Consider the following 11,595-nt stretch of genomic DNA (forward strand, 5'->3'; position numbering starts at 1 on the left):
GTATGAAAAATCCATCACTTAATTTCAGTTTATGGGTTTCAAATTTTGCATTTTGATGCCTTTCGGTAAATTGTTTTATTAAACAACTACATCTTATTTCATGATACCTTAAAGAACACAGAAGTTCTACATTCAGAAGAGCTACAGGAGAGAAAAACAGAAAAAATGTTCTGCACTTCTTACTCAAATATCAGCAGCTGCTTCCTCTTTCTTTTCAGATGCAAAAATAAGAACTATATCAACTATTTTTCTCTCAAACAAGACATTTTTAAAACGTATTTATTAAAAGGAGAAATAACACTAGGGTCTGTGAATTTCCTCTGTTTACATAAAACATTAAATACAAGTACTGCTTGTCATTTCTTAGAAGGCTTTCTTTAGTGTCCTAAAAATATCTGTAGTTGTTCGCTCCTACTGTGAACTACTGGGAAAGCACCATCACAAATGCGCCCAATGCAGCAACATCTACTTTAATAATTGATGGCGTCAATACAATACAACCTGCTCTTGTCAAACTATCAGGTCCCCAAGCAAGGAAACTGCACATAAAAGAAATATGCACTGCGGGAAATTGTTACATAGCATTACCACTAGATGGAGACTAACATCCACCAAAATACCAATTCCATACTATCGAAATTTCTAGAAAATTTATAGGAAACACCGATAACATTGTTAAAAATAAAACCTGCAGCACTCGTGTTGTAACAGAAGGCTGCACATGTCCCCTTTCCATCCTTCAGCAGAAAATTACAACTCAAAATGCACCTTTTGTATACCGATCTTATATTCTTCAAAGACCTGGAATGCATCACATGTTAACAAAATCCTAATTATTATCTATTTTACTTAAAGAAGAACATAAGCATTTTTTGTCTTTTAAACTGAAACAGTAATGGGAGCATAGTTTCTAAGTGACCCATACATAGATTTTATATAACTTTTTAAAGTATCTTTTATACTGTATTTCTTTCTATTATACATCTTTTTATATATTATTATTATTAATAATAATAATAATTTTCATCTATAATACATTTATGCATTGCTCACATTCCCTGCACATTTACTAGGCCTTCAGTGTTCTATTTAAGAAATTACCAAGTCTCCCCTAGACATTTAAGTACTGCTACTAAATTTAAGTACTGCCCATCCTGTTTTATGAGGTATATTCAGTCAAAACACTTGTCTTGCTGTTCAGCATCTAATGTTTCACTATGTTGCTAATCCGGTTTGGGTGACAACCTCTGTAGTTATTTGAGTCACATGAAATTAAATTGTTTCCAAGCGTCGTGCTTAAAGCAAGACCAACACAAACCTTTTGTTAGGAGATCTCTTAACTTGTGAATTTAGAATTTGTTTCCATATTGCTGTCTAAACAACTGTTAATAGATGAACAATTTATAATGAACAGAAACATTAAAACTGTGTACTAATGGAATTGGTATTTCATGTCCGAGGATTAATATGAGGCAAAAGTAAAGGTAGTTTGCTTTTAATTTCTTCATATTTTTGTGCAAACTGTACATTTAGCTATATTAAAACAAAGTTATGTAATGTGTTTCATCTACATCTGATGTAGGGTTGAGGACATCTTAAAGGAGGGAAGAACAGTGAGTAAATATTGTGGCACACAGTGGAATCAGCAGGCCTCTCCAATTCTGTTGAAGCCTTTAAAATAGTGAAAAATAGTGAAATCAGTTCCCATAAATGTATGAGCATGTTAAATTAACAAGAGATTTATTCCTGGGTAGGATTTTACCATTTATTTTTTAGAATGCAGGTTCTCACTATATGGCCTGTTTTGTCCATTAAAGATAGGGTTCTGAAACTCACTAAATTGCAAGTACCTCTGCATAGTGTACATTGTGTAATGCTATGTGTTGTATAGTTGTGTAATTTACCATAAATAGTTAATTGTCTAAGTTTTGGCTTGATTATTACTCTACTCTCAAACTGTGCTGGAAAATGAAACCCTTGATTTCTGGAGGTGAAAATGTTATTTTTTTACAATTTGCTTGCATAGCAAATTTGCACTTTAATTAACTTCACATTTGATGCAACCTGCAGTTTGGATATTTTCAGCTTTATGTACTACTCGGCAGCACTGATCTCCTTTTACCTGTCAATCCCTTTTTATTTAACTTCACCCCTACACACTACACTAACCTGTTTTACCCTACAATTCCAGACCCTTTGGGATACCCTCTTAGCATTTTAAATTTAGACCTGCCACCCTATCAACCTGCATTTTTTTACTTCGTTTATCATAGCGTGATCCAAAACAATAATTACTAGTCCTGAAGTATTTTAATTTACATTCATCTGGATCAGTATCTGGCTCATTAACAGTACCATTTCAAATGGAAGTACTAACATTCTATACTGTGAACTACATTCAAAAATCATCTTTATTGCAAGGTTACAATGCCTGCTTCCCCACTCCTTATTCTCCCTGTAAATATTTGTATATTCTATATAGAATAAATAGGGGAAATGGAGGCAAAAAGTTTGAAAACATACTTAAATTAGTCCATTCAAAAGTACATTTTCACGTTAATTTCTCATTGCTTGCATCTAGTATTTCATTAAACATGCTAATGGGAATTACAGAATACAGGCATTTCATCTTCAGGATACATTTTTATGTCTTTAAGGGAGTAATATTCAAAATATGGTCTTTACTATAGTCAGTGCATCATTCTCCACTGAAAACTGATGTATGGTGAGCGTACTGGCACACTTTGGCTGGCGTCACATCATCCAGGTGGGTGCTGCACAGTGTTAGTGGAAAAGGGAAGTCCCCATTCCCTGTAAAATACTTTGATTGGTCAACTATAAAAGCATAAGGATTATTATCTATAATGCAAATGACCACTTATATGTCAACACACTATCAAAATAAAAACTTACCGATGCATGTTTTTTTAAACAAGTTTACATGTTTTTAATACTGATTAAATGTGTTTTTGGCAAAAATTTAGCCGATCATGATTGTAGGACTCCAAAGATTTTAACTGCTACATGCAACATTTTACTGGGCACAGGTAATAAGGCAACTTGCTGAAACTCAAGACTGGTGAAAAACAAGAATTGCCGATTGTTTATCTACCCAATTTGTACATTTTATTACATGTCATCTTACATGTCACAGATATGAAATCCACAATCACACATGCCAAGAACAAAGAAGCGTATACAGACTCCTTTGAGTTGCCCACCTTTAAGCCATCAGTCTTGTAACAGGTCATAGATTACAAATGCCCACAGCCACTCCCCACTACTGGTTATCTTGCAAGAAGCTTTTGAAAATACCACTAGAAGGACAGAACATTTTATCAAAAAAATGGTGGGCAAAGTGGGGATACAAATGAGGACAGAGACAATTGTTGACCCTTTAATTTCTGGTTCCGTGAGGTGGATTGCTAGGAAATATTCAGGCCGTCCCTACAACAGAAGACTACTGACAGAAAACATTTTTAAAAAAAAGGAGATTTTTTTACCTCAAATGGTTATGTAAATGTGGCAATCATATATTCTTTAAAAAGTGAAAAGTTTCATTCATAAAACTTTCAAAATGTTAACAAAAAGGTACTGCTAAATTTCTACAACACTGCTATCATTAAACAAGGATGAGATTTGGGCATATAAAATACATTTACAGTCAAAAAGTAAGATAATTACCAATTGAATAAGGAGGTGGTATATCTATAACTGCTTAACAGAAGATATTAAAAATGTGTTCCCATTTTCCCCCATCAATGTTTACAAACCAAAAATATGCAAGACAGAAAAAATATTTCTAAACGTCCTAATAATCATGAATAAAAGACCTTCAAATATAATACAACAACTAAACTGAATTGAGAAAACAGCACTTCAAAGCAAGCAAAAGTCCAATTATGTCAAATTATTTTGGTGGATCTGTGTTGATGCCGTATTTTTCCTTGAGAAGTTTTAGTTGTTCCTCTTTTTTCTTTGTATCCATTTTCTGGAAAGCCTGAAAAAAAAAAGTTTGACAGATCATAAAAACAGCCAATATGTACAAATTGCCCATTTATGCAAATTTGTATATGAAACTAAACATAGATAACCTAAAAAACATCCGGAAATACTGCAACACTCAATAATTTTTCATATACATACAGTGCCTTGCGAAAGTATTCGGCCCCCTTGAACTTTTCAACCTTTTGCCACATTTCAGGCTTCAAACATAAAGATATAAATTTTTTATTTTATGTGAAGAATCACCAACAAGTGGGACACAATTGTGAAGTGGAACGAAATCTATTGGATTTTTGAAACTTTTTTAACTAATAAAAAAATGAAAAGTGGGGCGTGCAAAATTATTCGGCCCCTTTACTTTCAGTGCAGCAAACTCACTCCAGAAGTTCAGCGAGGATCTCTGAATGATCCAATGTTGTCCTAAATGACTGATGGTGATAAATAGAATCCACCTGTGTGTAATCAAGCCTCTGTATAAATGCACCTGCTCTGTGATAGTCTCAAGGTTCTGTTGAAAGCGCAGAGAGCATCATGAAGACCAAGGAACACACCAGGCAGGTCCGTAATACTGTTGTGGAGAAGTTTAAAGCCGGATTTGGATACAAAAAGATTTCCCAAGCTTCAAACATCCCAAGGAGCACTGTGCAAGCGATCATCTTGAAATGGAAGGAGTATCAGACCACTGCAAATCTACCAAGACCTGGCCGTCCCTCTAAACTTTCAGCTCAGACAAGGAGAAGACTGATCAGAGATGCAGCCAAGAGGCCCATGATCACTCTGGATGAACTGCAGAGAACTACAGCTGAGGTGGGAGAGTCTGTCCATAGGACAACAATCAGTCTTACACTGCACAAATCTGGCCTTTATGGAAGAGTGGCAAGAAGAAAGCCATTTCTCAAAGATATCCATAAAAAGTCTCGTCTAAAGTTTGCCACAAGCCACCTGGGAGACACCCCAAACATGTGGAAGAAGGTGCTCTGGTCAGATGAAACCAAAATCGAACTTTTTGGCCACAATGCAAAACGATATGTTTGGCGTAAAAGCAACACAGCTCATCACCCTCAACACACCATCCCCACTGTCAAACATGGTGGTGGCAGCATCATGGTTTGGGCCTGCTTTTCTTCAGCAGGGACAGGGAAGATGGTTAAAATTGAGGGGAAGATGGATGCAGCCAAATACAGGACCATTCTGGATGAAAACCTGTTGGAGTCTGCAAAAGACCTGAAACTGGGACGGAGATTTATCTTCCAACAAGACAATGATCCCAAACATACAGCAAAATCTACAAAGGAATGGTTCACAAATAAACGTATCCAGGTGTTTGAATGGCCAAGTCAAAGTCCAGACCTGAATCCAATCGAGAATCTGTGGAAAGAGCTGAAAACTGCTGTTCACAAACGCTCTCCATCCAACCTCACTGAGCTCGAGCTGTTTTGCAAGGAAGAATGGGCAAGAATTTCAGTCTCTCGATGTGCAAAACTGATAGAGACATACCCCAAGCGACTTGCAGCTGTAATCGCAGCAAAAGGTGGCTCTACAAAGTATTAACGCAAGGGGGCCGAATAATTTTGCACGCCCCACTTTTCATTTTTTTATTAGTTAAAAAAGTTTCAAAAATCCAATAGATTTCGTTCCACTTCACAATTCTGTCCCACTTGTTGGTGATTCTTCACATAAAATAAAAAATTTATATCTTTATGTTTGAAGCCTGAAATGTGGCAAAAGGTTGAAAAGTTCAAGGGGGCCGAATACTTTCGCAAGGCACTGTATATCATTTTTTGTGAACTATATCTCTTCCATCTGAAGATCTAAATCTTCAAATAAAATGGACTTATTTGCTTTTATACTAAAAACAATAATTGAAAAGCAATGTTTTAATATGCATACCCTGTTAGCATTGTAGTACAAGACAACAAGATATCTGTTGCAGACATTAAATCCAGATAAGTGATCACAGGCATTCTTGGCATCAAAGATGTCTTCATAGACAACATATGCTGTTCCTCTTGTCTCTGGTGTGTTCCCACTAGGAAAAAAATATGTCCGGTTAATGAAATGTAAATAAAGTTAATGCAAAAATAATATGAAAACATACAAAATATAAAAGCACCTGACTTAAAACTATAAAAGCCCTTGAAGAAATTGAAAGGTTAAGTTTGTATTTGTTATTATTATCATTTTGAAGTCTCTAGCACCAGCACAAGAATGACAATATCACAACAATTCTATTTGGCACTTAGAATTAAACAGGACAAATGTAAAAAAAAGTTTAACAGAAAAAACAATCACAAAATAGACTATTGTCACTGCTATATTTTGCATACTGCTATATTTTTAAGAATTTGACAAATCACAATTTCAGCCATTTTCAATAATCTTGTGCATGACCTTCACCTTGATTCTTCTGGTAGGTTGCAATCTCTGTGAATATTCTATTTTTGCAATTGTGAGAATACATACAGGCGTGTAGGTTTCTTCAGCTATTCAATTTATTGTATTATAAATTTAATCAAAAAATAAAAATACATATTTATACATTTTAAACTCTCTACATTCTTATAGGTTTTCAATTTGTATGCTTATATCTGAAATCTAACATGCTACAAACATTGAGCTTTCTCATGAGGGAAGTAATCTATGTATGCATAGTAAATCTAAGGGTCAGATAACCCCAAGATCCAAATTTCACTACAATTGGAAATGAAAGAAATATGCAGTAAAAGAGACTCTATACAAAAGTAACATTAGACCTTAACTTGATGGTGTGTGTTAACAGTGGGAGTGTTGCAAAACACACCAAGCAAAAGCCATTTATAACAATGATTTTGTTTGTAACAAAGGAAACAATGCTAGACTGAAACTAAGTTCATCCACAGCAAATGTAAATTGTGTTGGAGAAAGTGATCTATAGCAGCATTAGCCCAATTCTGCCATTGAACATGAACGGAAGTTCTACAGAATTTGGGAAAAATCACACCCAAGAAAAAATAATAAATTAATGGGAATAATTGTAATTGAGGTAGGAAGTGATATGACTGGTAAACACAAGCTGTAACACGTTTTGCTCTTTTGGAGTCCCCAGTCTTTACTCTTGTCCAATCTTTTCATTCCCAAAAATCATTTGTAATAAATTGAGTTTTCAAGCAATATACATTAGTAGCTGCAGCTCCACACATTACTAGGCAATATAACAGAACTTTAGGTAGTGATTAAGTAAAACAATAATAAAATAGGGGCAACCAAATCTGCTGCAAAGCTAGAAACCCTGACATCAATGCTCATATGGCACTCCATCCATCTTCCTAACATGAAGAAAATACAGGTAGTAGTCTAGAGGAGGGTTCCCAATCCTGGTCCTGGAGGTCCTGCTGGTTTTCATTCCAGCCAAGGGTAATAACCTCAAATTGAAAATGGAAGCTTTAATTGAACTAGCATGTTGCTTGATTGTAACGTGTGCAAACTTTTTATTTTGTACTTAAGACATTTGGGATTTTATATTACTTTTAAAACTCAAAGAGCAAAGAGGTGATCTCCGATATGATTAAGAGAGTAAACAATCAAACAGCTCAAACTCATACTATTATTAAGTCAATCAAGGGTTCAAATGTGTAACCTGTGCTTGGCTTGAGCAAAAAACGACTGATAAAGCAGTATAGCCCTCCAGGACCAGGAGTGGAAACCCATTGTCTAGATCACTTGTAAAAGTGCGAAAAGAGTAATAGGTGGTCTTGTTTTTAGCCTCTGCTCCCAAACCCAGATGCTAAAGTGTGATTCTTGTTGACATATCACTCTGCACTACCTCTACGTTATACAAATAAAATATCCATTAAACTTTTTTTGAATATTTTATTTTGTCCAAAGCCATAATTATAATGTGCATTAAGAATGGCAGTTACATGAATTGTGGTAGTTTTTAAAATGTATCCATTTACGCCCTCTTAAGTTAAAGGCCTATTAAAAAAAGCACCTTATAACACTTACACTCGGATTTGCCGTATTGGTCCATACTTTCCAAATATATCATACATTTCTTCCGCTGTGATTTTGTAAGGAAGATTACGAATATAGAGGATTCTGTTTACTTCTGGCGGCAATCGAATCTGACAAAAGGAAACATCAAAATAATTTTTAAATAATTCAAACTTGACACTTCATATAATCACTTTAAACTAGTTAAGAAATCCTAAAGAAGATATCCATTTATAAATTGACTAAAGAGCGTCAAAATACCATTTTATCAAAAGCACCTTTTGCTAATTAGTACATTATTGTTGTATATTAGAGAAAGAGGGAAATCAAACATTTGTATTACAAGTTTGATACAAGTTGAATGCATGTTTGGAAAAAATAGTCTTTTTGTACTTCCATCGAAGTACAAACCCCATTCTTTATAAATTATGTGATTGTGCTCTTATTTAAATAAACATTTACCGAACAAATAAGTTACTGAAACAACCAAGATTTTAGCAAAACGGGCCCAGTTAGCTCAGTAACACAAATAACTATAACTCAAATACACGATTGAAAAAGATTTAAAAAATAATTAAAACAACTTACATTAGCTCTTTTAGCTGCCTGCATAGCCATGATTGCGATTTATTTCCACAATCCTACTAACAAAAATAAAGACGCCACGAACAGTGGTTACAATCCTGATTCCTCGTTGCCTCACAGGAAGAGTGATCAAGAAAATGGACGCATAGTGATGACGTCTCTCCTATCGTAAATCTAAAGGGTAATGTTCACTAGGCAGACTCTTGTCGTCTTCTCCCTTTGGTGTATTCTTCGACGTTCAATAAAATCCGGTCTGCGTGAACTCCACCGGAAAAACAAACAAACAAACAAATAAACGTATTATTATTATTATTATTATTATTATTATTATTATTATTTACAACACTATAACAATTTTAAAAATCGAATGAATCAATAGAACAAGAAATCAGATTGGAAATTTCAACATTACATTGTATGCCACATAAAATAAGCATACTGTATATGAAGGAATTGCGAAAAACAGTTTTCATATTTTTATATTTTACACTATCCAAAAATTGCATACTAATGGCATTTATAAACTATTTGAAGCACACAGAAGTTTTAAGTACTCTGTGTAAATTGTGCTACTATTAATATAACATTTAACATTATACTGTATTAACAGTAGATGTATTAACATTATACTGTATTTACTCATAAGAGCAGGAACAATGCCCTTATAAGTTAAATTTATAAGGATAGTTCTGCTTTTTAATCAAGAAAAAACATAACAATACCAAAAGCCTGTTGTATAATGACTTGAAAAAAATAAGTTCAATAGCTTTAATACCAGACTCAGAAAAATACAGATGTTACAGTCCAAGTTAAACCTTCTTGGAAATTCCTTAGAATTATATCTTTTGTTAATAACTTTAACATAAATGTGTTTAGTTTTTAAAGGGGTGGGAAGAATTATGTATTCAGTTCTTGCTCTAACACGATTCTCGTTATCCATAATCAAAATGTACTTTTCTCCTGGTAAACGGGGAGATACTCTCAGCCAATGTCCTCTTTTTTAGGAAAGGATCATGATAACATGATACTTCAGTTCAGCATTAGCCTCTTCATAAACTATTATTTTAAAGCAATATACTGTATATACGACATATATACAGTGCTTACAATTATATAAGTTTTGCTTGTATAAAAATTGCCAATTAAAAAAACCTGTAGATGAAAAGCAGAGTCGATTGAGAATTCAAAGTCTCACTCAAACGAAACATCTCGCCCAAGCTGAAAAGTCTTTACATCCACACAGCTCCACAAGTCGATAAGCATTAGAGCAGCCAAAACAACCATAGAGCGTCATGACAAAGAAATTTGTATTTTGAAGTTTGTAAACTGTTTTAATCCTCCTTGCATCTTCTAGCGCCATCTAGCCAGGAGGTGTGGAACGTCTGTGAGTTGAGTTGCTCGTGTGTGAATTCCTTGAAATTGCAAAAATAATTTCCATGTATTAAAGTAGTAGATAATGTTATTTACAGAGACATAATCACCGGTGTTATTATAATTGTACGTACGTGTATTAATGTAGATAGGTAATCTATGAAAATATATTCTATTATATCCTGCTTTGTAGGTTCATGATTGTGTAAATTCCTCCAGTCCATTTTTACATTGCAGCCCTAGGAGGTATACTCTCCAGCATAGGGGAGCTGTTCCCGGACTTGGGAAGTTTGTGCTTTAAATGTCTCGGGAAAACTTTGTTGATCTATCTGCAGTTTTATCTGAGCTGCAGTATTTCTTCATTTTCTTTTTCAATAAGGAATCAGTATTGCAATTCTGGTTGTAGCTATTGTTTTAAAAGTCACAACGTTCACAATTCCACATTAATCGCTAGTGTAACGAATATGCCCCTGAGCTCGGTCGGCAAGTTGGAGTGTTGGAGTGACGCCGGAGTCTCGGGTTCCTGCCCAGGCATTGACGAACTGACAGGGCAGGAGCGGCAAAGGAGGAAACCCAAAGAACCGTTACAGTAGCCTGTATCAGACAGAAGGAAGATAGGATAAAACCATTTTCTAAGTTCTGACAAAGGGACACAAGAGGGTGAACTATTAGTTTTAAGATAAAAAAAGCTCATACCTCTATGGAGGAGGACAAAAGGAAAGGACAGCAGCTTTCCAAAATGTTCACTAGAGCAGTGCTAAGCTTTTGATGGCATTGTGAGCTATATGTGACTCCAAAAGGAACTTTGGCAACTGGGGAGACTCTGAGAGTTGGTGAGGGAGAAAGCTACCAATTCAGCAAGAAAAATTAAAACCAATTTCTGCTTACAACAGACAACATCAATACTTTATTGTACATGTAACAGTTCTTGGGGTTTCCTTCCTTGCCGCTCCTGCCCTGCCAGTTCGTCCCTCAGTGGGCATGAATCCGGGTCTCCAGTGTCACGCAACAGGGAACTTGCCAGCTGAGCTAAAGGAGAACTCCCCCAGCCAGGGCGGCTGAGATCCCTGTTATACGCAGGGGTATATTCGTTACATACAGCTTACGTATCAACGAACAGCAAAAGCACTGCCAGCAGAAACAAAGCAACTTAAATGTGTCTTGGATCATTTGTTGCAGATGCTATCTGACTGGACAGAACCAGAGATCTATGTCTAAAGAACCTATGTCACTCAGTCATCCCCAGTGAGCTTTTCAGCCTGGCCCTGGATATCCTTGGAGGATCCTGTATGGCTGTCACCAAGGAGGACAGCAGAGAATGAAGACTCTTTTGACTGTGCACAAACCATAAACCTAAATAACAGAAGTTACATGACCATTTTTCTGGGGTTGTGGCAATAAAGGACACCTGCAGCAACAGTACAAGCACCAGAAAAAAAAGCCTCAGAGAATCAGAGAAATTATAATAATGAAAACATATTTTAGACTGTTGACTCTATCACAGTGGAGACCATAAAACAGGGCCCTGATCAGCAGTGGGAACAATCTTTGTATCCCATAAGTCATTGAGGAACTGTGGGTTCTCATTGACACTGGTCATTTCCTCTATTGACACCTGCTCACAGCACTAAGGACACAATACCGAGTGTTGCAGCAAAAGCA

At 35.5% G+C, this 11,595-nt stretch overlaps 1 protein-coding gene across 1 annotated transcript; it reads right to left on the reverse strand.

Annotated features, from left to right (window-relative positions):
- Positions 1 to 3,323: 3,323 nt before the first annotated feature.
- sf3b6 (splicing factor 3b, subunit 6) lies at positions 3,324 to 8,725 on the reverse strand. Its single transcript, XM_088625638.1, has 4 exons — positions 8,566 to 8,725; positions 7,990 to 8,108; positions 5,896 to 6,034; positions 3,324 to 4,000 (listed from the first exon to the last, which is right to left on the reverse strand). The coding sequence occupies exons 1-4, from the start codon at positions 8,593 to 8,595 to the stop codon at positions 3,911 to 3,913; spliced, it is 378 nt and encodes a 125-aa protein (XP_088481764.1). The 5' UTR covers positions 8,596 to 8,725; the 3' UTR covers positions 3,324 to 3,910.
- Positions 8,726 to 11,595: the final 2,870 nt, after the last annotated feature.

Source organism: Lepisosteus platostomus, chromosome 3 (assembly GCF_059453375.1).
Source record: "Lepisosteus platostomus isolate fLepPlt1 chromosome 3, fLepPlt1.hap1, whole genome shotgun sequence".
Lineage (NCBI taxonomy): Eukaryota > Metazoa > Chordata > Actinopteri > Semionotiformes > Lepisosteidae > Lepisosteus > Lepisosteus platostomus.

Bases quoted from the DNA above. Each gene is read 5' to 3' on its own strand.
- sf3b6 (XM_088625638.1), bottom strand. From the start codon at position 8,595: ATGGCTATGCAGGCAGCTAAAAGAGCTAAT. The intron at 8,109-8,565 runs GTAAGTTGTTTT...TCCTTTTGTCAG, and splicing joins AGGCAGCTAAAAGAGCTAAT to ATTCGATTGCCGCCAGAAGT. The intron at 4,001-5,895 runs GTATGCATATTA...TTTTTTTTTCAG, and splicing joins TGTACTACAATGCTAACAGG to GCTTTCCAGAAAATGGATAC.